General features: G+C 46.2%; 1 protein-coding gene across 7 annotated transcripts in view; it reads right to left on the bottom strand.

Moving 5' to 3' along the window:
• The window catches only part of frem1a (Fras1 related extracellular matrix 1a), a 765391-nt gene that overhangs the window by 382090 nt on the left and 360285 nt on the right, over window positions 1-23016 (bottom strand). For all 7 annotated transcript variants that reach the window (XM_072517132.1, XM_072517134.1, XM_072517136.1 and 4 more), the window contains 2 exons: window positions 13992-14123; window positions 1108-1452 (listed from right to left, as the gene is read on the bottom strand). In XM_072517132.1, coding sequence (XP_072373233.1) covers window positions 1108-1452; window positions 13992-14123 — 477 coding nt within the window. The remainder of the gene's footprint in view (window positions 1-1107; window positions 1453-13991; window positions 14124-23016) is intronic.

Below are 23016 nucleotides of genomic sequence, written 5' to 3'. Positions count from 1 at the left end.
GATTGCACTTGCTTTGGTTGTGGTAAAACCTCGTCGCTCCGTTGCACCCGACACCTTCCTATGTATATAGTTTAGCCTCATGTACATGTTGTAAATATTGCACACACATATTCAGCCGCACTCAGTACACACCAATATTCATTACCATGTGGGCACATATCCTTGTGAAAAGGGGGGATGTCATGTTATCCATATTAACATATCATGGTGCAATCACACACACACACTGATGGACAGGTAGACGGACCAATCAACACACACACAACATCACAGCCAATCACCAGTGAGAGCACATGCACTATAAAACAGGGAACACCACAGTTCCCGCTCATTCTACCAGGAGATAGCTCAGAGCACAGAGCTCACAGCGTGCCACTCAAACATACACCATGTGCTGAGTGCCTCTCTTAGATAGTGCTAGGGCTGGGTCCACAGGTTAAATGGTGAAGTACGAACCACAGCCAGAAGTTAACAGTTGTTACTGTACAGAATAATAAAACAGAGTTGTACCATCTACAACCGTGTTGGTTCGTTTGTGTATCAGAACACCCAACACAACAGCAATGCCCCCTCCTCTTTTATCCCCTCTTCTGTCTACCTTAAGATTCTATATCCTGGGATGTTAGGCTGCCAATGCTGCCCCTCCCTCAACTACGTCTCTGTGATGGCTACGATATCACAATTCCACCCGTCCATCCTCAGCTTGAACTCAGCCATTTTTCCTGTAATACTCCTAGCATTAATGTAGAGGCCCAGCCTTGCCTTAATCCTTTGAAACCTACTACCACTGTGTTCCCTCTGACTTGATTGCTTTTCTCTATTACGCTGTGACCCTGTTCTGCTAACAGTCTGTGTCCCCTCCCCCTGCTGAATTAGTTGAAACTCCTCCTAATAGTTCACCATTTTATACTTGCACCAATTGTCTGTAACATTAGTGAACCAGAGAATGTGAACCAAGTTTCCTTGTGCTGATGTGAAAACTGGAAATTTCAGGATGACTACCTCAAGAATAAAATTTAAAGATATATTCTCAAATAACCAACTTTCAATGCCAAAATACAGCAATGTCTTCCATTCCTCATCATCAAAATCAAAGGCAAAACAAACCTGTTAATTCTGGTGCCGGTCTTTTCATAATTTCTCCTGCCTGTGGAGTTTTGATGATTTTGAAAAGGATGTAATCATCACTCGAATCCATGTCTGAGGCCTGAAGCATAAACTTTTCAATCAGTATTTCTTGATCCTCGCATAGTTCAAAGATAACATTGTTGATAAGGAATGGGGGGCTGTCATCTTTAGGCAGGATGTTGATGGGGAATTTGTGCCGGGTACTGTGAAAACCATCAAAAATTCTAAATACAACGAAGTCATTTGTGGAGTCACTGTCATCATGGTGATAACGAACAACACCAGACTTGATGTCATTGACTGTAAACATAAAACCTTTTCCTCCTGCAAATTAAACAAAGGGTGAATTAGTGAATCAATTGTTGAATTACCATCCAACATTAATCAAAAGTCATAAAGGGACTCTATAGTGGAGCAGGTAAGAGTTTATGCAAGCACAGATATGTGTCACAAACCACACTGATATTATCTACGAGAGTATCCCAACTTGGAACATTAGTTCATGGGGTGTCAGGAATCAAGTGAAACCCCAGTGAGAATAAGCAGCCCAGTCATTGTGTAACAATTATTGAAAACTATTTATTAAATTAAAGAAAAGGCAAACACACATGAACAGAACTATACTACGCTAAGACAATTAAGCATATGAAATACTAAACACACACAGTTTATGTAGGACGTACCACCTTTTCCAAAAATATATCTACGATCCCTGAGCTCCTTAAGACTTTCCCCCAAAACATCCAAATTAAATAGATCTACAAGTCATAAACGAGTTTGCAGTTACCACACAATACAGAGAGAATACTGACTTCTGGGAAAAGTCTTATAATTAACTACATTGCCCTAGCTCTAAGACTTAGTGGCAGTTCGATGTAAAACTTGGCCTCCAGGCTTCTAGCTGGAAACTGGCTTGTCTGCTTCTGAGGCTGCTAGGTGTCAACCGGCCTGCTTTGTTTCTGAGAGTCCTGGCCATTTTACCTCTGTTCAACTTTGATGCTGCCTTCTGTATATTTGGTTGTCTGCCACATTCATATTTTCTGATTCTAGACATTAGCATGTGTATGCCTCATTGATCTCCCAATCATCTAGGTAAACTAATTCTGCTAATAAGGGATTCACATCTGATCCTATCTGTTAATATAGTTATCAGGAAAGACACATTCCATCCTGCCCTTTGTCGGTTAACTGTTGCTGTTGCTACACAGATTTCGACCTTTTGTTAGGTATGCCGTATCCTATTATGTCTTGTAAATTCATGTTACTGCTGGTACTAGGAGAATCCATGACACATGGGCTAGAAATTTACAGGACCTCAAATGCGAGCTGAAATGAAGGTGAGAAATGCCAAAGAATTGTGTGGGAGTGGTGGGGTGTGGCATGTCAATTGTCTTCTGCTTTTGTCCAGAGGCTAATTATGTAGTGGTCAATTAAAGGCTTCTTCGCCTCTGGCATCTCATCAGTGGCAGAAGAACCCTTTGCCACATGTCAAATAAACCCTTGTGGGCTCCTTGCCAACTTCCAGGAGTGCCCATCAGACTGAACACCCTGCAGCCCAAGGAAGGCCCCCATGGAGGCAATGTCCACACCCGCACCAACACATACTCCTGCCATCACCAACCCTACCCATCACAGGAGCCTGACTGGTCTGGGAAATCCCGACCCCACTGACCTTCTTCTGAGGGAGACATCCATGCTGTTCCTCCGGGCTAGGTGCAGTTCCACCAGTTGCCAGTCATGATGTGGAGATGCCGGCATTGGACTGGGGAAGGGCACAGTAAGAAGTCTTACAATACCAGGGTAAAGTCCAACAGGTTTTTGTGGAATCAGTAGCTTTTGGAATGTAGCTCCTTCATCAGGTGAGTTAAGAGTTGGGTTACACTAACACATATATAGACAAGGCCAATGAGGCAAAATGATACTTTGAATGCGAGTCATTGCAGGTATTTAAGTCTTTACAGGGCCAGACGGTGTGACTGGAGAGAGGGATAATCACAGGTTAAAGAGGTGTGAATTATCTCAAGCCAGGACAGTTGGTACGATTTCACAAGCCCAGGCCAGATGGTGGTGGTGATGTATGTGTGTGTGTGTGTGTGTGTGTGTGTGTGTGTGTGTGTGTATTTGAATCCAAGGTCCCGGTTGAGGTCGTACTCATGCGTGCAGAACTTGGCTATCACTTTATGCTCGGCGATTCTGCATTGTCATGCGTCCGGAAGACCACCTTGGAGAACGCTTACCCGAAGATCAGAGGCTGAATGCCCGTGACTGTTGAAGTGTTCCCCGGCTGGAAGGGAACATTCCTGCCTGGTGATTGTCGCGCGATGGCCATTCATCCGTTGTTGCAGCGTCTGCATAGTCTCGCCATTGTTCCATGCCTTGGGACATCCTTCCCTGCAGCGTATGAGGTAGACAACGTTGGCCAAGTCGCACAAGTATGTACCGAGTACCTGGTGGGTGGTGTTCTCATGTGTAATGGTGGTATCCATGTCGATGATCTGGCACATCTTGCAGAGGTTGCTATGGCAGGGTTGTGCGATGTCGCGGTCGCTGTTTGAACATAGAACATACAGTGCAGAAGGAGGCCATTTGGCCCATTGAGTCTGCACCGACTCACTTAAGCCCTCACTTCCACCCTATCCCCACAACTCAATAACCCCTCCGAACCTTTGTTGGACACTAGGGGCAATTTAGCATGGCCAGTCCAACTAACCTGCACATCTTTGGACTGTAGGAGGAAACCGGAGGAAACCCACGCAGACACGGGGAGAACGTGCAGACTCCGTACAAACAGTAACCCAGCAGGGAATTGAACCTGGGACCCTGCCGCTGTGAAGCCACGGTGCTAACCACTATGCTACCGTGCTGCCCGTAGTCCTAAAGGCTGGGTAGTTTGCTGCAAACAACGGTCTGTTTGAGGTTGCGCGGTTGTTTGAAGAGAAGTAGTGGGGGTGTGGGGATGGTCTTGGCAAGATGTTCGTCTTCATCGATTACGTGTTGAAGGCTCCAAAGATGTCGTAGTTTCTCCACTTCGAGTAAGTACTGGACGACGAAGGGTACTCTGTCAGTTGTGTCCTGTGTTTGTCTTCTGAGACGGCAGGTGCGTTTCTTTGCTGTGGCGCATTGGAACTGTTGATCGGTGAATCGAGCGCCATATCCCATTCTTACGAGGGCGTCTTTCAGCATCTGTAGATGTCTGTTACGTTCCTCCTCGTCTGAGCAGATCCTGTCTGTATGGATGTCCAAAGGGGATGGCTTCTTCAATGTGTTTAGCGTGGAAGCTGGAGAAGTGCAGGATTGTGAGGTTACCTGTGGGTTTGCGGTAAGGAGAAGTGTGACACACGCATCTCCATCAAGGACGGCCACCTCAGCACTGGCCTGCGCTGCAGAGGTGAGGATCCACCGGTACATGTCTGGCAAGATAATCCTTCCCTCTCACTGATAAAGAACAAAGTAAAGTACAGCATAGGAACAGGTCCTACGGCCCTCCAAGTCTGTGCTGACCATGCTGCCCATTTAACCTAAAACCTTCTGGTGTCCGTATCCCTCTATTCCTATCCTATTCATATATTTGTCAAGACATTCCTTAAACGTCACTATTATACCACCACCACCTTTGGCAGCGGGTTCCAGGCACCCACTATCCTCTGTATAAGAAAAAACTTCCCTCGCACACATCTCCTTTAAACTTTGCCCCTTGCACCTTGAACCCCTAGCAATTGACTGCTCCACCCTGGGAAAAAGCTTCTTACTGTACACTCTGTCCATGCCCCTCATAATTTTGTAAACTTCTATCTTTTCTACCCTTCTTAAAAAAAGGAAAACATTGACTACTCTCCAGTCCTCTGGGACCTCATCTGTAATCAATGAGGATACAAAGATTTTTGTCAAGGTCTCACTTGCCACCCTCAGTATCTACCTTCATATTTTTCCAGACTCAAACACCTCTACCTTTTTGATGTCGACATGCCCCAGACTATCTACACACCCTTCCCGAGACTCATCATCCACCAAGTTCTTCTCCTTGGTGAATACTGATGCAAGGTACTCATTTAGTACCTCGCCCATTTCCTCTGGGTCCACACATAGATTCCCTCCTCTGTCCTTGAGTGGGCCAATCCTTTCACTGGCTACCAACTTGCTCTTTATATATGCATAAAAAGCCTTGGGATTCTTATTAATCCAGTTTGTCAATTACTTTTCATGACCCCTTTGAGCCTTCCTGACTCCTTGCTTAAGTTCCTTCCTACTTTCTTTATATTCCTCAAGGGCTTTGTCTGTTCCCAGTCTTCTAGCCCTTACAAATGCTTTGTTTTTCTTTTTGACTAGCCTCACAATATCCCTTATTATCCAAGGTTCCCAAAATTTGCCATACTTATCCTTCATCCTCACAGGAACATGCCGGTCCTGAATTCTTATCAACTGACGTTTAAAAGACTCCCCACATATCAGGTGTTGATTTACCCTCAAACAGCTGCCACCAATCTAAATTCTTCAGTTCCTGCCTAATATTGTCATAATTAACCTTCCCCAAATTTAGCACCATCATCCGTGGACTACACTTATCTTTATCCACAAGTACCTTAAAACTTGCTGAATTATGGTCACTGTTCCCCAAATTCTCGCCTACTGAAACTTTGACCACCTGGCCGGGCTCATTCCCCAACACGAGGTCCAATACTGCCCCTGCCCTCATTGGACATATTGTTTCAAGAGGCCCTCCTGGATGCTCCTTAAATATTCTGCCCCATCCAAGCCCCAAGCACTATGTGAGTCCCAGTCAATGGAGGGGAAGTTAAAATCACCCACAACAACCCTGGTGCTTTTACATCTTTCCAAAATCTGTAAAATCTGTCTACATATCTGCTCCTCTATATCCCACTGGCTGTTGGGGAATACATTTGATAGAGCTGTTCAAAATCAAGATGTGGATTAGACAGAGTAGATGGAAACTGTTCCATTAGCAGAGGGTTGAGAACCAGAAGACACCAACTTAAGGTGGTTGTCAAAAGAACTAACAACAATGTGAGAAAAACATTTCATACATAAAGTTTCTCGGATTTGAATTGCACCACTGGAGAGTGTAGTGGGGGAGATTGAATTACGGACTTCTAAGGGAATTGGATAAGCACCTAAAAAGAGAAGAAGGCTTGCCAAATCCATGGAGAAATGGTGGAAAAGTGGCACTAGCTGATTTGCCCTTGCAGATATCCAGTGTGGACTTGAAGGGCAGAATGGTCTCCTTCTATGCTGGATAAATGCAAATTACTGCGGATGCTGGAATCTGAAACCAAAAAGAAAACGCTGGAACATCTCAGCAGGCTGGCAGCATCTGTAGGGAGAGAAAAGAGCTATCGTTTTTACAAAGGAGCATCAGGACTCAAAACGATAGCTCTTTTCTCTCCCTACAGATGCTGCCAGACCTGCTGAGATTTTCCAGCATTTTCTTTTTGGTTTCTCCTTCTACACTGTTCCATTTTATGATTTTATGATTCTGGTGGGTTCAATGAATAGATGTAATGATTGAACAAGGTAGCACGGTCGGGCAGCACAGTGGTTAGCACTGTGGCTTCACAGCGCCAGGGTCCCTGGTTCGATTCCCAGCTGGGTTACTGTCTGTGCGGAGTCTGCACGTTCCCACTGTGTCTGTGTGGATTTCCTCCGGGTGCTCCGATTTCCTCCCACTAGTCCCGAAAGACGCGTTAGGTTATTCGGACATTCTAAATTCTCCCTCTGTGTACCCGAACAGGCGCCAGAGTGTGGCGACGAGGGTTTTTTCACAGTAACTTCATTGCAATGTAAGCCTACTTGTGACAAGAAACATTTATATTATTATTAAAAGGTAGCAAATTCCTTCAAATTCAGATGTTAAGTTTTAATTTCCATTGGACTGGCAACATATACATAATATCCCTTTCTGCCTCCAAGTACCAACATACACTCCGAACAAACTTTTATATTGGTTGGGTGGGTGTGCACCAGACCAGAAAGCACGTGAAATCACACAAGAAGATGTCTGAATCATGCCCACTGACAATCAAGCAGACAATTTAGTCCATTAAGGGGCCAATTGAATGCAATTTCACATGCAGTCAAGGCCGTTTTAGCTGTAACCTCAACCCAGGCCAGGATAAAATGTCAGATTGAAATAAAATGAGAAAAGGTGTCTGAGGCTTGTGTTTGAATGTGCTCCCTAGACACTTTCTGTAGCGTTCTTCTCATCTAATTCTGTTTTCAGGTCAGTAGCTTCTTGAAACAGCTGTGCAGTGGCCATCCCCCTGAAGGAGCACATCAGAAGCATCATCCCACACCCTCCCATTTCTCGGTGCCTGCCCTCATCCTACCCTCCTAGACGGTGCTGAACATATCCCAGTGCCAGGCCGATAATTGGCCCGGCAGCATGAAGTCTCGTTCGAGGGCAGATCGTGGCCAAAGTGCATTTCGCATCTGCTGCTAGGTCCGCCAAGTGCGCATGCCCAATAACGAAAAATCTAGGCCCCCATGCCACTGACACCTGCAACTTGAGAATGAATTTTTCAAACAGATTTCAAACAATTACGATTTCATGGTTGAAATCAGTTCTGCATCTCACATTTTTATTTCTTCTCATCTTCAGGTAATCGACCTGGATTTAGCTGACCAGTGGCTTGGCAGTTAGAGCACCCCACGGTGTGGAACTGAATAATGAAAACCAGGAAGATTTCAGATTTCACCTCTCGTTGTGACATGGGCTTTTGGCAATGTCTGGACTACTTAAAGGAGAACAAAAGTTTTGCCGCCTATGGTAACGACAAGGAGGGTCTGACAAGTTCACAGGGAGACATTTATTTAGTTTTACAGCAGTAGATACAGAGGGCCCTGTTACACATTACTGGGTCCTTACTCCTTTTTCTCGGCGACTACAGAGCATTTTATACAAATGCTGATTAATTCCCGGTCCAATCAGGACAAGGGAACAATCATCCCCAGCTGGATGAACCTCATGCACGTTAACACACTGCCGGAACTGAATTGCATTCGATTCGCGTTCCCATTGGTGGCACTATTCAGTAAGCGAGTCAGGACATACAAATGGAGCAGCACTCTGCAAGTGTGAATTCAGAGCAATTCTTGGCCCAGCGGGTGGGGTAACCACTGGGGCGGAGTTAGCACCAGAGAGCATGGCAGCTGGAGCTGTTTTTAAGCGCTCCACTTACCACGCACTCACTGCAGCCACAAAGATGGCTCACCGAAGACCTGCCCCTCTGAGGTCGGGAATCTGAGGTGGACCCACATCTCTATGCCAGTGAGGAGCGGAGGGACGCCCTCTTCCCTAGGGTGGGCTGCAGACTCTAGCCTGCCCTCCTGGGAGGTGGTGCAGAGGCAGTCAGCACTGCCAGTCTCACCAGGAGGAGACAACTGTTGATCCAGAAGGATGGAGGTCACTGGTGAAGCCTCTTCCCTGAGAGGGGCAGAGAACCAGGGAGGGCTCCAAAGGCCACGGCGCAGTTGTCCTCTGGTTGGGGTGAGCGCTGCTGATCCCCTGCTTCCTCTGCAGTGGGCCAGTGCTTCTGAGGAGTGCCAACAGCTGGTGAGCCCTGATTCAGCTTGGCATGCCCATCCTTTTGATGATAGTGTTGGGTATGAGGGTATCTTGAGGAACGGCTTGGGTGGGTTGCCAGATGACCAGAGGCCTTCTGAGCTTTTAAAAGACATAGGCAGCACTCAGCAGTGTGAGCAGTCAGGAGCCTGTAAGGAGCACCCAAAGGCGCATTTAAAAGACAGACTGCAGCATTGGTGGTCTGAGCCAATCCTGAGGGGTCATCCTGAATCTGTGGACTTGGCACCAATTTGCTCCCTGCTACTGCCCCTGGCCCGAGCAACCCCCCACCACCACCCCCCCCACCCCACCCCCATCCCCACCAACTGCTCCACTTCCACAACCATAGAATTTATCATAGAATTTATCATAGAATTTACAGTGCAGAAGGAGGCCATTCAGCCCATCGAGTCTGCACCGGCTCTTGGAAAGAGCACCCTACCCAAGGTCCACACCTCCACCCTATCCCCATAACCCAGTAACCCCACCCTACACTAAGAGCAATTTTGGACACTATGGGAAATTTAGCATGGCCAATCCACCTAACCCGCACATCTTTGGACTGTGGGAGGAAACCGGAGCACCCGGAGGAAACCCACGCACACACGGGGAGGATGTGCAGACTCCGCACAGACAGTGACCCAAGCCGGAATCGAACCTGGGACCCTGGAGCTGTGAAGCATTTGTGCTATCCACAATGCTACTGTGCTGCCCCAAACCATGGCGCCAAGTCCCTGTTTGTAAATACTTGTATAATTCATTCCCGCGTGACGTCCACGTGTGAGGGGGCGGAGCATCACAGAAGGGCAGAGCTTACCGAGTCCAACCTAATCATATTTAAATGCATGCAAATGCAAGTTTTGCATGCCCCAACCTCGTTTTCACTGTTAGGGACGAACCAGAGCATGGCTCCGGAATTGGCCCCGGTGCAAACCTCGATTTGCGCACAATGCCTGATTCTCCAATCGCAATTTGCGTTCCTGAAGTCGCAAGGCAGAGAATCCAGCTCACATTTTCCACTCTTAGGGATTATCAGAGCCAGCTGTGAGATCCACCATGGCTAAATAATCTAGTGACTCCCGGGTGAGGGGTGTCTCAGAGCAGGACATTCTAAAGGGGGAGGGTGAACAGCCAGCTATCATGGTACATATAGACACCGACGATATAGGTTAAAAATGGGATGAGGTCCTGCATTCTGAATTTAGGGAGTTAGGAGTTAAACTAAAATGTGCCACATGCTAGTCAGAGTAGGAATGACAGGATAGACAGGATGAATGTGTGGCTTGAGAGATGGTGCAGGAGGGAGAGATTCAGATTTTTGGGACATTGGAACTGGTTCTGGGAGAGGTGGGACCATAACAAATCCGACGGTCTACACCTGGGCAGGACTGGAACCAATGTCCTAGGGGGGTTGTTTGCGAGCGCTGTTGGGAAGGGTTTAAACTAACATGGCAGGGGGTTGGGAACAAATGCAGGAAGTCGGAGGATAGTAAAGAGAGGATAGAAACAAAAGTCAGTGAGGAGAAAAGTGGAAGGCAGAGAAACAGATTGAACTGCATTTATTTCAATGCAAGAGGCCTAACGGGCAAGGCAGATGAACTCAGGGCATGGATGGGTACATGGGACTGGGATATTATAGCTATTACTGAAACATGGCTAAAGGAGGGGCTGGACTGGCAGCTCAATGTTCCAGGGTACAGATGCTATAGGAACGATAGAACAGGAGGTAAGAGAGGAGGGGGAGTTGTGTTTTTGATTAGGGACAGTATCACAGCAGTACAGCGAGAGGATATATCCGAGGGTTCGCCCACTGAGTCTATGTGGGTAGATAGGGCTGTATTATAGGCCCCCAAATAGTCAGCAGGATATTGAGAAGCAAATATGTAAAGAGATTACAGATAGCTGCTGTAAAAATAGGGTGGTAATAGATGGGTACTTCAACTTTCCCAACATTAACTGGGACAGCCATAGAACTAGGGGTTTGGATGGAGAGAAATTTGTCGAGTGTATTCAGGAAGAATTCCTCATTCAATATGACGATGGCCCGACTAGAGATGGGACACAACTTGACCTCATCTTGGGGAATAATAAAGGGCAGGTGACGGAAGTGTTAGTGAGAGATCACTTTGGGACCAGTGATCATAATTCCATTAGTTTTAAGATAGCTATGGAGAATGATAGTTCTGGCCCAAAAGTTGAAATTCGAAATTGGCGAAAGGCCAATTGGGGGTGCCTATTTGCAGGCAAGGAAACAGCTGGTAAGTGGGAGTCTTTCAAAAAGGTGAAAACTAGGGTTCGGGATGAGCACATTCCCCTTCGAGTGAAGGCAAGGCCGAAGGAGGGAACCCTGGATGACTCGGGATATTGAGGCCATGGTCAAAAGGAAGAAGGAAACATTTGACATGCATGGGCAGCTGGGATCAACTGGATACCTCGAAGAATATAGGGCTTGTCAGAGCAGAGTTAAGAGAGAAATCAGGAGGGCAAAAAGGGTGACAAGGGGAGGATAGGGTCTCTTAAGAATAAACAAGGTAATCTATGTGCAGATCCAGAAGGGATGGGAGAGGTCCTAAATGAATATTACTCATCAGTATTTACTGTTGAGAAAGGCACGAATGTTAAGGAAATTGGTGAAATAAAAAGTGATGTCTTGAGGAGTGTACATATTACAGAAAAGGAGGTGCTGGAGGTAGTAAAGCGCATCTATATAAATCCCTGGGACCTGATGAAATGTATCCTAGGACATTGTGGCTAGGGAGGAAATTGTCGGCCCCCGAGCTGAGAAATTTGAATAATCGGCAGCCACAGGGGAGGTGCCTGAAGATTGGAGGGTAGCAAATGTTGTGCCTTGTTTAAAAAGGACTGCAGGGGAAAACCTGGGAACTACAGACCGGTGAGGTGAGCCTTACGTCTCTAGTGGGTAAACTGTCAGAACGTATTCTGAGGGACAGGATCTATAGGCTTTTAGGCAGGCAAAGGCTAATTAGGGAACGTTGCATGGCTTTGTAAGGGGAAAGTCATGTTGCACAAATTTGGTTGAGTTTTTTGAAGGGTAACCAAGAAGGTAGATGAGGGGAGTGCAGTCGGCGTTGTCTACATGGACTTTGACAAGGTACCGCATGGTAGGTTGTTGCAAAAGGTTAAATCTCACGAAATCCAGTACGAGGTAGCCAATTGGGTACAATATTGGCTTGGCGACCGAAGCCAAAAGGTGGTTGTGGAGGGTTATTTTTCAAACTGGAGACCTGGTGTGCCTCAGGGATCGGTTCTGGATCCACCCTTTTTTGTGATCTATATATAAATGATTTGGATGAGAATGTAGGAGGCATGGTTAGTAAGTTTGCAGATGACACCAAGATTGGTGGTATAGTGGATAGTGAAGAAGGTTATATAAGATTGCAACAGGATCTTGACCAATTGGGCCAATCGCCGATGAATGGCACATGGAGTTTAATGTGGATAAATGTGAGGTGCTGCATTTTGGTGGATCAAATCAAGGCAGGACCTACTCAGTTAATGGTAGGGATTTGGGGAGAGTTACAAAACAAAGAAACCTATGGGTACAGGTTCATAGCTCCTTGAAGGTGGAGTCGCAAGTGGACAGGGTGGTGAAGAAGGCATTCGGCATGCTTAGTTTTATTGGTCAGTATATTGAATACAGGAGTTGGGACATCTTGTTGAAGTTATATAAGACATTGGTAAGACAACACATGGAATACGGTGTTCAGTTCTGTTCACCCTATTGTAGGAAGGATATTGTTCAACTAGAAAGAGTGCAGAAGGAGAGATTTACGAGGATGCTACCAGGACTTGATGGTCTGAGTTATAAGGAGAGGATGGATAGGCTGGGACTTTTTTCCCTGGAGCTTAGAATGCTTAGGGGTGATCTTCTAGAGGTCTATAAGATAATCATAGAATTTACAGTGTAGAAGGAGGCCATTCGGTCCATCGAGTCTGCACCGGCTCTTGGAAAGAGCACCCTACCCAAGGTCAACACCTTCACCCTATCCCCATAACCCAGTAACCCCACCCAACACTAAGGGCAATTTTGGACACTAAGGGCAATTTATCATGGCCAATCCACCTAACCTGCACATCTTTGGACTGTGGGAGGAAACCGGAGCACCCGGAGGAAACCCACGCACACACGGGGAGGATGTGCAGACTACGCACAGACAGTGACCCAAGCCGGACTTGGACCTGTGACCCTGGAGCTGTGAAGCAATTGTGCTAACCACAATGCTACCGTGCTGTCGTAATGAGGAGCATAAATAAGGTAGATAGTCTTTTCCCAATGGCAGAGGAGTCTGGAATTAGAGGGCATAGGTTTAAGGTGAGAGGGGAGAGATACAAAAGAGACCAGAGGGGAAATGTTTTCACACAGAGGGTGGTGAGCATCTGGAATGAGCTGCCAGAGACAGTGGTAGAGGTGGGTGCAATATGTTCCTTTAAAAAACGGTTAGACAGTTACATGGGCAGGGTGGGTATCGAGGGATATGGGCCAAATGCGGGCAAGTGGGACTAGCTTAGTGATAGAAACTGTGCGGCATGGACAAGCTGGGCCGAAGGGCCAGTTTCCATGCTGTAAACATCTATGACATCTATAACAACTGCACAAGTGAGTTTATACAGGGAGAGTGGCCATTTGGGCTCAACCCTGGAGGGTGCCCACTACTGAAAAATAAAGCACTGCCCTCAGGAGAGGAAGGAAACATTGGAATTGTCATCTGATAACCAGTGTATTATCTTCATTACTGTCTTCATTTTATATTGTAGCTCCAGAAAATTTAGTACATACATCAATTTTCATATACTCGCAAGCATTTTGTTATTAATAACTGCTCCAATGCCTGATTCACCTGAGGAAGGAGCTGCGCTCCGAAAGCTAGTGATTCGAAACAAACCTGTTGGACTTAAACCTGGTGTTGTAAGACGTCTTACTGTGCCCACCCCAGTCCAACGTCAGCAGCTCCACATCATGAAATCTCAAAGTCATTACACTGAAGTTGGAGTTTATTAAAAAATGAAAGTTTGACAGATCAATTTCCTTGGACCGTCAAACCTTACCCTAACAACACTTGAGTTTACTGCACCAAGTTATTTTCTCATCTCTTGCCAATACTTGTAATAAACTCTATGGCAAATCTTACTTTTCAATAGGAATTGTTAAATCTCATGGTTTAAACAATTTATATTAATTCCTTGGACCAGGAAAGTGTCATGGTGCTAGGTGTGAGATCCTGCCTTGGTTATTAGAATTCATCCTGTTTGTTAAATAGACATTAACCTCTTACTGTGATTCGTCCATGTTGTAAGCCATCCACAGTCACCAAACGAACTGCAGAGAGGTCATCATTATCCACTACCTGAAACTGTTCCCAAGTGATAGGTCGAGACTGGCCTTCCAATAGATCAAGTCCTGCAGAGTGAAAATCAATAAGTCAAAAAAAAAGTGAACTTTAGCTTCTCTTTACCATTGACATATGTTAATGGCTAAATAATTTCCTGGATTGCGAGATCTTCACAATTTAAATTTAAATTTAAATTCAAATTGTCAATGTTAGGTTCTGACATGACCATTCAACCCTCTCTCGATGTGGAGCTGCTCCTGATGCAGAAGCAAGAGGAGTTGGAAAAATGAGAAACTGTCAAGAGAGAACGGCAGCACAGGTGGAAAATCCGGAGACACTCATGAAATGCAACTCTCTCTGGAGACATCACGTTTCCTGATTTTCCCCACCCCCTCGCCAGCGACAACATGGGGTTCACGGCCACAAAGTGCGGGAATCTCGTGTAAATGAATTTTAATACATTTAAATATTATTAACAGGCTTCCCCGCCACATGATCCCTCCTCACTAAATATTCATGTTGGTAAGATTTACAACAGGTTTGGCAAAACGAGAAACAATCGAAGGGATCCCACCAGGGGCACAAAGGTAAGTATAGACCTCGGGAGGAGAGGGACATGCCTGGGCAATGCACTGGGACTTCCCTGGCACTGCATCAGAGAATATAGAACAGTACAGCACAGAACAGGCCGTTCGGCCCTCGATGCTGTGCCGAGCTAATTATAACAATATTAGGCGGGAACTGAAGAACATAGATTGGGGGCGGATGTTTGAGGGCAAATCAACATTTGACATGTGGGAGGCTTTCAAGTGTCAGTTGAAAGGAATTCAGGACCGGCATGTTCCTGTGAGGAAGAAGGATAAATACGGCAATTTTCGGGAACCTTGGATAACGAGAGATATTGTAGGCCTCGTCAAAAAGAAAAAGGAGGCATTTGTCAGGGCTAAAAGGCTGGGAACAGACAAAGCCTGCGTGGAATATAAGGAAAGTAGGAAGGAACTTAAGCAAGGAGTCAGGAGGGCTAGAAGGGGTCACGAAAAGTCATTGGCAAATAGGGTTAAGGAAAATCCCAAGGCTTTTTACATGTACATAAAAAGCAAGAGGGTAGCCAGGGAAAGGGTTGGCCCACTGAAGGATAGGCAAGGGAATCTATGTGTGGAGCCAGAGGAAATGGGCGAGGTACTAAATGAATACTTTGCATCAGTATTCACCAAAGAGAAGAAATTGGTAGATGTTGAGTCTGGAGAAGGATGTGTAGATAGCCTGGGTCACATGGAGATCCAAAAAGACGAGGTGTTGGGTGTCTTAAAAAATATTACGGTAGATAAGTCCCCAGGGCCTGATGGGATCTACCCCAGAATACTGAAGGAGGCTGGAGAGGAAATTGCTAAGGCCTTGACAGAAATCTTTGGATCCTCACTGTCTTCAGGGGATGTCCCGGAGGACTGGAGAATAGCCAATGTTGTTCCTCTGTTTAAGAAGGGTAGCAAGGATAATCCAGGGAACTACACGGTGAGCCTTACTTCAGTGGTAGGGAAATTACTGGAGAGAATTCTTTGAGACAGGATCTACTCCATTTTGGAAGCAAATAGACGTATTAGTGAGAGGCAGCATGGTTTTGTAAAAGGGAGGTCGTGTCTCACTAACTTGATCGAGTTTTTCGAGGAGGTCACTAAGATGATTGATGCAGGTAGGGCAGTGGATGTTGTCTATATGGACTTCAGTAAGGCCTTTGACAAGGTCCCTCATGGTAGACTAGTACAAAAGGTGAAGTCACATAGGATCAGGGGTGAGCTGGCAAGGTGGATACAGAACTGGCTAGGTCATAGAAGGCAGAGAGTAGCAATGGAAGGATGCTTTTCTAATTGGGGGGCTGTGACCAGTGGTGTTCCACAGGGATCAGTGCTGGGACCTTTGTTCTTTGTAGTATATATAAATGATTTGGAGGAAAATGTAACTGGTCTGATTAGTAAGTTTGCAGACGACACAAAGGTTGGTGGAATTGCGGATAGCGATGAGGACTGTCAGAGGATACAGCAGGATTTAGATTGTTTGGAGACTTGGGCGGAGAGATGGCAGATGGAGTTTAATCCGGACAAATGTGAGATAATGCATTTTGGAAGGTCTAATGCAGGTAGGGAATATACAGTGAATGGTAGAACCCTCAAGAGTATTGAAAGTCAAAGAGATCTAGGAGTACAGGTCCACAGGTCATTGAAAGGGCAACACAGGTGGAGAAGGTAGTCAAGAAGGCATACGACATGCTTGCCTTCATTGGCCGGGGCATTGAGTATAAGAATTGGCAAGTCATGTTGCAGCTGTATAGAACCTTAGTTAGGCCACACTTGGAGTATAGTGTTCAATTCTGGTCGCCACACTACCAGAAGGATGTGGAGGCTTTAGAGAGGGTGCAGAAGAGATTTACCAGAATGTTGCCTGGTATGGAGGGCATTAGCTATGAGGAGTGGTTGAATAAACTCGGTTTGTTCTCACTGGAGCGAAGGAGGTTGAGGGGAGACCTGATAGAGGTATACAAAATTATGAGGGGCATAGACAGAGTGGATAGTCAGAGGCTTTTCCCCAGGGTAGAGGGGTCAATTACTAGGGGGCATAGGTTTAAGGTGAGAAGGGCAAGGTTTAGAGTAGATGTACGAGGCAGGTTTTTTTACGCAGAGGGTAGTGGGTGCCTGGAACTCGCGACCGGAGGTGGTGGTGGAAGCAGGGACGATAGTGACATTTAAGGGGCATCTTGACAAATACATGAATAGTATGGGAATAGAGTGATACGGACCCAGGAAGTGTAGAAGATTGTAGTTTAGTCGGGCAGCATGGTCGGCACGGGCTTGGAGGGCCGAAGGGCCTGTTCCTGTGCTGTACATTTCTTTGTTCTTTGTTTGTTCTTTGAGCCTTGTCCGAAACCAAGATCAAGCTATCCCACTCCCTGTCATTCTGGTGTGCTCCATGTTCCTATCCAATAACCGCTTGAAAGTTGCTAAAGTGTCCGACTCCACTATCACAGCAGGCAGTCCATTCCACACCCTAACCACTCTCTGAGTAAAGAACCTACCTCGGACATCCCTCCTATATCTCCCACCCTGAACCTTATAGTTATGCCTCCTTGTAACAGCTACATCAACCCGAGGAAATAGTCTCTGAACGTCCACTCTATCTATCCCCCTCATCATCTTATAAACCTGTATTAAGTCGCCTCTCATCCTCCTCCACTCCAAAGAGAAAAGCCCTAGCTCCCTCAACCTTTCCTCATAAGACCTATCCTGCAAACCAGGCAGCATCCGGGTAAATCTCCTTTGTACCCTTTCCATTGCTTCCACATCCTTCCTATAGTGAGGTGACCAGAACTGCACACAATACTCGAAATGTTGTCTCACCAGGGTCATGTATAGTTGCAGCATAACCCCGCGGCTCTTAATCTCAAGCCCCCTGTTAATAAACGCTAACACATAATAGGCGTTCTTCACGGCTCTATCCACTTGAGTGGCAACCTTCAGAGATCTGTGGACATGAACCCCACGATCTCTCTGTTCCCCCACATTCCTCAGAACCCTGCCGTTGACCCTGTAATCCGCATTCAAATTTTTCCTACCAAAATGAATCACCTCGCACTTATCAGGGTTAAACTCCATCTGCCATTTTTCGGCCCAGCTCTGCATTCTATCAATGTCTCTTTGCAGCCTACAACAGCCCTCCACCTCATCCACTACTCCACCAATCATGGTGTCATCAGCAACTTTACTGACCCATCCTTCAGCCCCCACCTCCAAGTCATTGATAAAAATCACAAATAGCTACCTTGTAACCCTCAAGAAACCCAACTGAACTTTGTTTTCTCATCCTTACATACGCTTCCTTTTTCCTCTTGACAAGACATTCAACCTCTTTTGTGAACCATGGTTCTCTCACACGGCCATTTCATCCCTGCTTGACAGGGACATACCTATCAAGGACACGCAGTATTTGTTCCTTGAACAAGCTCCACTTTTCATTTGTGCCTTTCCCTGACAGTTTCTGTTCCCATCTTATGCTCCCTAATTCTTGCCTAATCGCATCATAATTACCCCTCCCCCAACTATAAACCTTATCCTGCCATATGGTCCTATCCCTCTCCATTGCAATAGTGAAGGACACCGAATTGTGGTCACTATCTCCAAAGTGCTCTCCCACAAACAAATCTAACACTTGGCCCGGTTCATTACCCAGTACCAAATCCAATGTGGCCCCCCCTCTTGTCGGCCTATCCACATATTGTGTCAGGAAACCCTCCTGCACACACTGTACAAAAACGTCCCCTTCCGAACTGTTCGCCCTATAAAGGTTCCAATCAACATATGGAAAGTTAAAGTCACCCATGACAACTACCCTGAGACCTCCACACCTATCCATAATCTGTTTTGAAATTTCTTCCTCCACATCTCTATTACTATTTGGGGGCCTCTAGAAAACTCCTAACAACGTGACCGTTCCTTTCCTATTTCTAACTTCAGCCCATATTACCTCAGTAGGCAGATCCCCCTCGAACTGCCTTTCTGCAGCCGATAAACTATCCTTGATTAACAATGCTACTCCTCCACCTCTTTTACCACCATCCCTACTCTTACTGAAACATTTATACCCCGGAACTTCCAACAACCATTCCTGTCCCTGTTCTAACCATGTCTCCGTAATGCCCACAACATCGTAGTCCCAAGTACCAATCCACGCTCCAAGTTAACCTACCTTATTCCGGATGCTCCTTGCATTGAAGTAGACACACTTCAACCCACCTTCCTGTCTGCTGGTACACTCCTGCAACCTTGATACCCTCCTCATGAAACAGTTTGGCACTGCAAAGTGGCAGTGCTGGGCAGGCCCTCATTGGAGTCTCATAGGGTGGGGGGAGCGGAGTGCGGGCTGTGAGGGAAAACTTGAAGAAACTGAGGGGTCCGAACGGCGGCGATACATTTGTGGTGCTGGGGCGGGGGGGGGGGGGGGGGGGGGAGAAGCCCCTATGAAAGTCTGAAGGCCGGGAGCCCCCAATGATTATCAAACATGTAGGGGAAGCTCCCGATACCTCTGGCTGGGTGGCACTGCCAGGCTGGCAGGGGCACTGTCAAGGTGCCAGGCTGGCAGTGCCCAGGTGTCCGGGTGTCAGATTACCCATGTCAAGGATCTGGCCCAGGGATGTCCTGACCTTAAGAGGTGGGGTAAGGGGGTCGAGAGGAATCCCTAAGCAGTAGGTTGGGGGGGGGCAGAGACCATCGTTTTGTGCCTGAGGGGGCCGAGAGGTCGGGGCGGCATTTAAAACTGGCATCCCGATCTCTTCCTGCACTGACAAGCTGAGCTCACCACTGCAGGAAGTGAGATAAGTGCAGTTTCTGCCAGACATTCCCAACCGAGGCCCAAAAAAACAAATTCCCGTTTGATAGTGGGTTTGCTCCCGGTGCTGCAGGGACTTGTTATTTTTCCGGTAAATCGCACCCGTGGTTAATGGATGTTTCAGGTTGGAGGAAGATTCATAGTCGAGTTCTCCAGGGGTCAGTGTCTAAATTGATGAACTTGATGAGGCAGAGCGCGCAATTAAAAAATTTGCTCATGATATTGTGAATTGTGAGGATAGCGTAAAACTTCAAAAGGACAGACACGATGGTGCAACGGGGGATAGATGGCAGATGAAGTTCGATGTGGAAAAATGTGAAGTGACTCATTGTCATGTGAGAGCACCTTTAAGAAATGGGTGTTTTTTGTAGAATAACTGCAGTGGATGTAACTTTAAGAAATGGGTGTTTATTACTGCAGTGATGTCAGAGTGTGGGCGGAGCTGGGCTGTCTGTCAGCTTTTTGTTTCACTTTGAGAAAAGCTTGGGTGTGTTTGTGTTTTTTGGTTTTGTATCAGTTTTGGAGCTGCAGTCAGCCACAGAATGTGTAATGGTGTTCTCTCTGCCATGTAAAGACTATTTCTTGATCGTTTGGTGAATTATAACTGTTCTCAGTAGTGCATTTGAATTGGCTGGACAACATTTTAAAAGTTGCACAAAATGTGCTGAAACGGGTAGCAGACAAGAAATCCAAAGTTCGTACTTTTGCCAGTGGAGATAGAGTTTTAGTATTGTTACTAGTGGTAGGTGAGCCTTTAAAAGAAAGGTTTTGTGGCCCTTATCAGATTGAAAGGAAATTAAGTGAGGTGAATTATGTGGTAAAAACACCAGATAGAAGGAAGACTCACCGAATGTGCATATGCTTAAAAGGTACTTTGAAAGGGAAGGAGAGAAAAAGGAGGAGGTTTTAATGATTCTAACTCAAAGTGATGAACCAAATCTAGATGACTGTGAATTAGACATATCAAATTAAATTGGAAAATGAGGATGTTCTTAAAAATTGGGATAAATTGTTGAGTTACCTTCCAAAGGAAAAATGGACTGACCTGAAAGAGTTATTGATATCACGTGGGCAAGTTTGTAGAGATAAATTGGGCAGTACTAAAATGTCTATACATCATGTAGATGTGGGAAATGCTGTTCCAATTAAACAACATCCATATCGACTTAACCCTTTAAAATTGGCACAGGTTAACAAGGAGAACAAAGAACAAAGAACAAATAAATGTACAGCACAGGAACAGGCCCTTCGGCCCTCCAAGCCCGTGCCGACCATACTGCCCGACTAAACTACAATCTTCTACACTTCCTGGGTCCGTATCCTTCTATTCCTATCCTATTCATATATTTGTCAAGATGCCCCTTAAATGTCCCTATCGTCCCTGCTTCCACTACCTCCTCCGGTAGCGAGTTCCAGGCACCCACTACCCTCTGCGTAAAAAACTTGCCTCGTACATCTACTCTAAACTTTGCCCCTCTCACCTTAAACCTATGCCCCCTAGTAATTGACCCCTCTACCCTGGGGAAAAGCCTCTGACTATCCACTCTGTCTATGCCCCTCATAATTTTGTATACCTCTATCAGGTCGCCCCTCAACCTCCTTCGTTCCAGTGAGAACAAACCGAGTTTATTCAATCGCTCCTCATAGCTTATGCCCTCCATACCAGGCAACATTCTGGTAAATCTCTTCTGCACCCTCTCTAAAGCCTCCACATCCTTCTGGTAGTGTGGCGACCAGAATTGAACACTATACTCCAAGTGTGGCCTAACTAAGGTTCTATACAGCTGCAACATGACTTGCCAATTCTTATACTCAATGCCCCGGCCAATGAAGGAAAGCATGCCGTATGCCTTCTTGACTACCTTCTCCACCTGTGTAGCCCCTTTCAGTGATCTGTGGACCTGTACTCCTAGATCTCTTTGACTTTCAATACTCTTGAGGGTTCTACCATTCACTGTATATTCCCTACCTGCATTAGCCCTTCCAAAATGCATTACCTCACATTTGTCCAGGTTAAACTCCATCTGCCATCTCTCCGCCCAAGTCTCCAGACAATCTAAATCCTGCTGTATCCTCAGACAGTCCTCATCGCTATCCGCAATTCCACCAACCTTTGTGTCGTCTGCAAACTTACTAATCAGACCAGTTACATTTTCCTCCAAATCATTTATATATACTACAAAGAGCAAAGGCCCCAGCACTGATCCCTGTGGAACACCACTGGTCACAGCCCTCCAATTAGAAAAGCATCCCTCCATTGCTACCCTCTGCCTTCTATGGCCTAGCCAGTTCTGTATCCACCTTGCCAGTTCACCCCTGATCCCGTGTGACTTCACCTTTTGTACTAGTCTACCATGAGGGACCTTGTCAAAGGCCTTACTGAAGTCCATATAGACAACATCTACTGCCCTACCTGCATCAATCATCTTAGTGACCTCCTCGAAAAACTCTATCAAGTTAGTGAGACACGACCTCCCCTTCACAAAACCGTGCTGCCTCTCACTAATACGTCCATTTGCTTCCAAATGGGAGTAGATCCTGTCTCGAAGAATTCTCTCCAGTAATTTCCCTACCACTGAAGTAAGGCTCACCGGCCTGTAGTTCCCGGGATTATCCCTGCCACCCTTCTTAAACAGAGGAACAACATTGGCTATTCTCCAGTCCTCCGGGACATCCCCTGAAGAGAGCGAGGATCCAAAGATTTCTGTCAAGGCCTCAGCAATTTCCTCTCCAGCCTCCTTCAGTATTCTGGGGTAGATCCCATCCGGCCCTGGGGACTTATCTACCTTAATATTTTTTAAGACACCCAACACCTCGTCTTTTTGGATCACAATGTGACCCAGGCTATCTACACCCCCTTCTCCAGACTCAACATCTACCAATTCCTTCTCTTTGGTGAATACTGATGCAAAGTATTAATTTAGTACCTCGCCCATTTCCTCTGGCTCCACACATAGATTCCCTTGCCTATCCTTCAGTGGGCCAACCCTTTCCCTGGCTACCCTCTTGCTTTTTATGTACGTGTAAAAAGCCTTGGGATTTTCCTTAACCCTATTTGCCAATGACTTTTCATGACCCCTTCTAGCCCTCCTGACTCCTTGCTTAAGTTCCTTCCTACTTTCCTTATATGCCACACAGGCTTCGACTGTTCCCAGCCTTTTAGCCCTGACAAATGCCTCCTTTTTCTTTTTGACGAGGCCTACAATATCACTCGTCATCCAAGGTTCCCGAAAATTGCGGTATTTATCTTTCTTCCTCACAGGAACATGCCTGTCCTGTATTCCTTTCAACTGACACTTGAAAGCCTCCCACATGTCAGATGTTGATTTGCCCTCAAACATCCGCCCCCAATCTATGTTCTTCAGTTCCCGCCTAATATTGTTATAATTAGCCTTCCCCCAATTTAGCACATTCATCCTCGGACCACTCTTATCCTTGTCCACCAGTACTTTAAAACTTACTGAATTGTGGTCACTGTTACCGAAATGCTCCCCTACTGAAACATCTACCACCTGGCCGGGCTCATTCCCCAATACCAGGTCCAGTACCGCCCCTTCCCTAGTTGGACTGTTTACATATTGTTTTAAG

Source organism: Scyliorhinus torazame, chromosome 9, assembly GCF_047496885.1.
Source record: "Scyliorhinus torazame isolate Kashiwa2021f chromosome 9, sScyTor2.1, whole genome shotgun sequence".
NCBI classification, from domain to species: Eukaryota; Metazoa; Chordata; class Chondrichthyes; order Carcharhiniformes; family Scyliorhinidae; genus Scyliorhinus; species Scyliorhinus torazame.
Note: the sequence above shows the minus strand (reverse complement) of the source record. Positions and strands in the feature narration are given on the sequence as shown.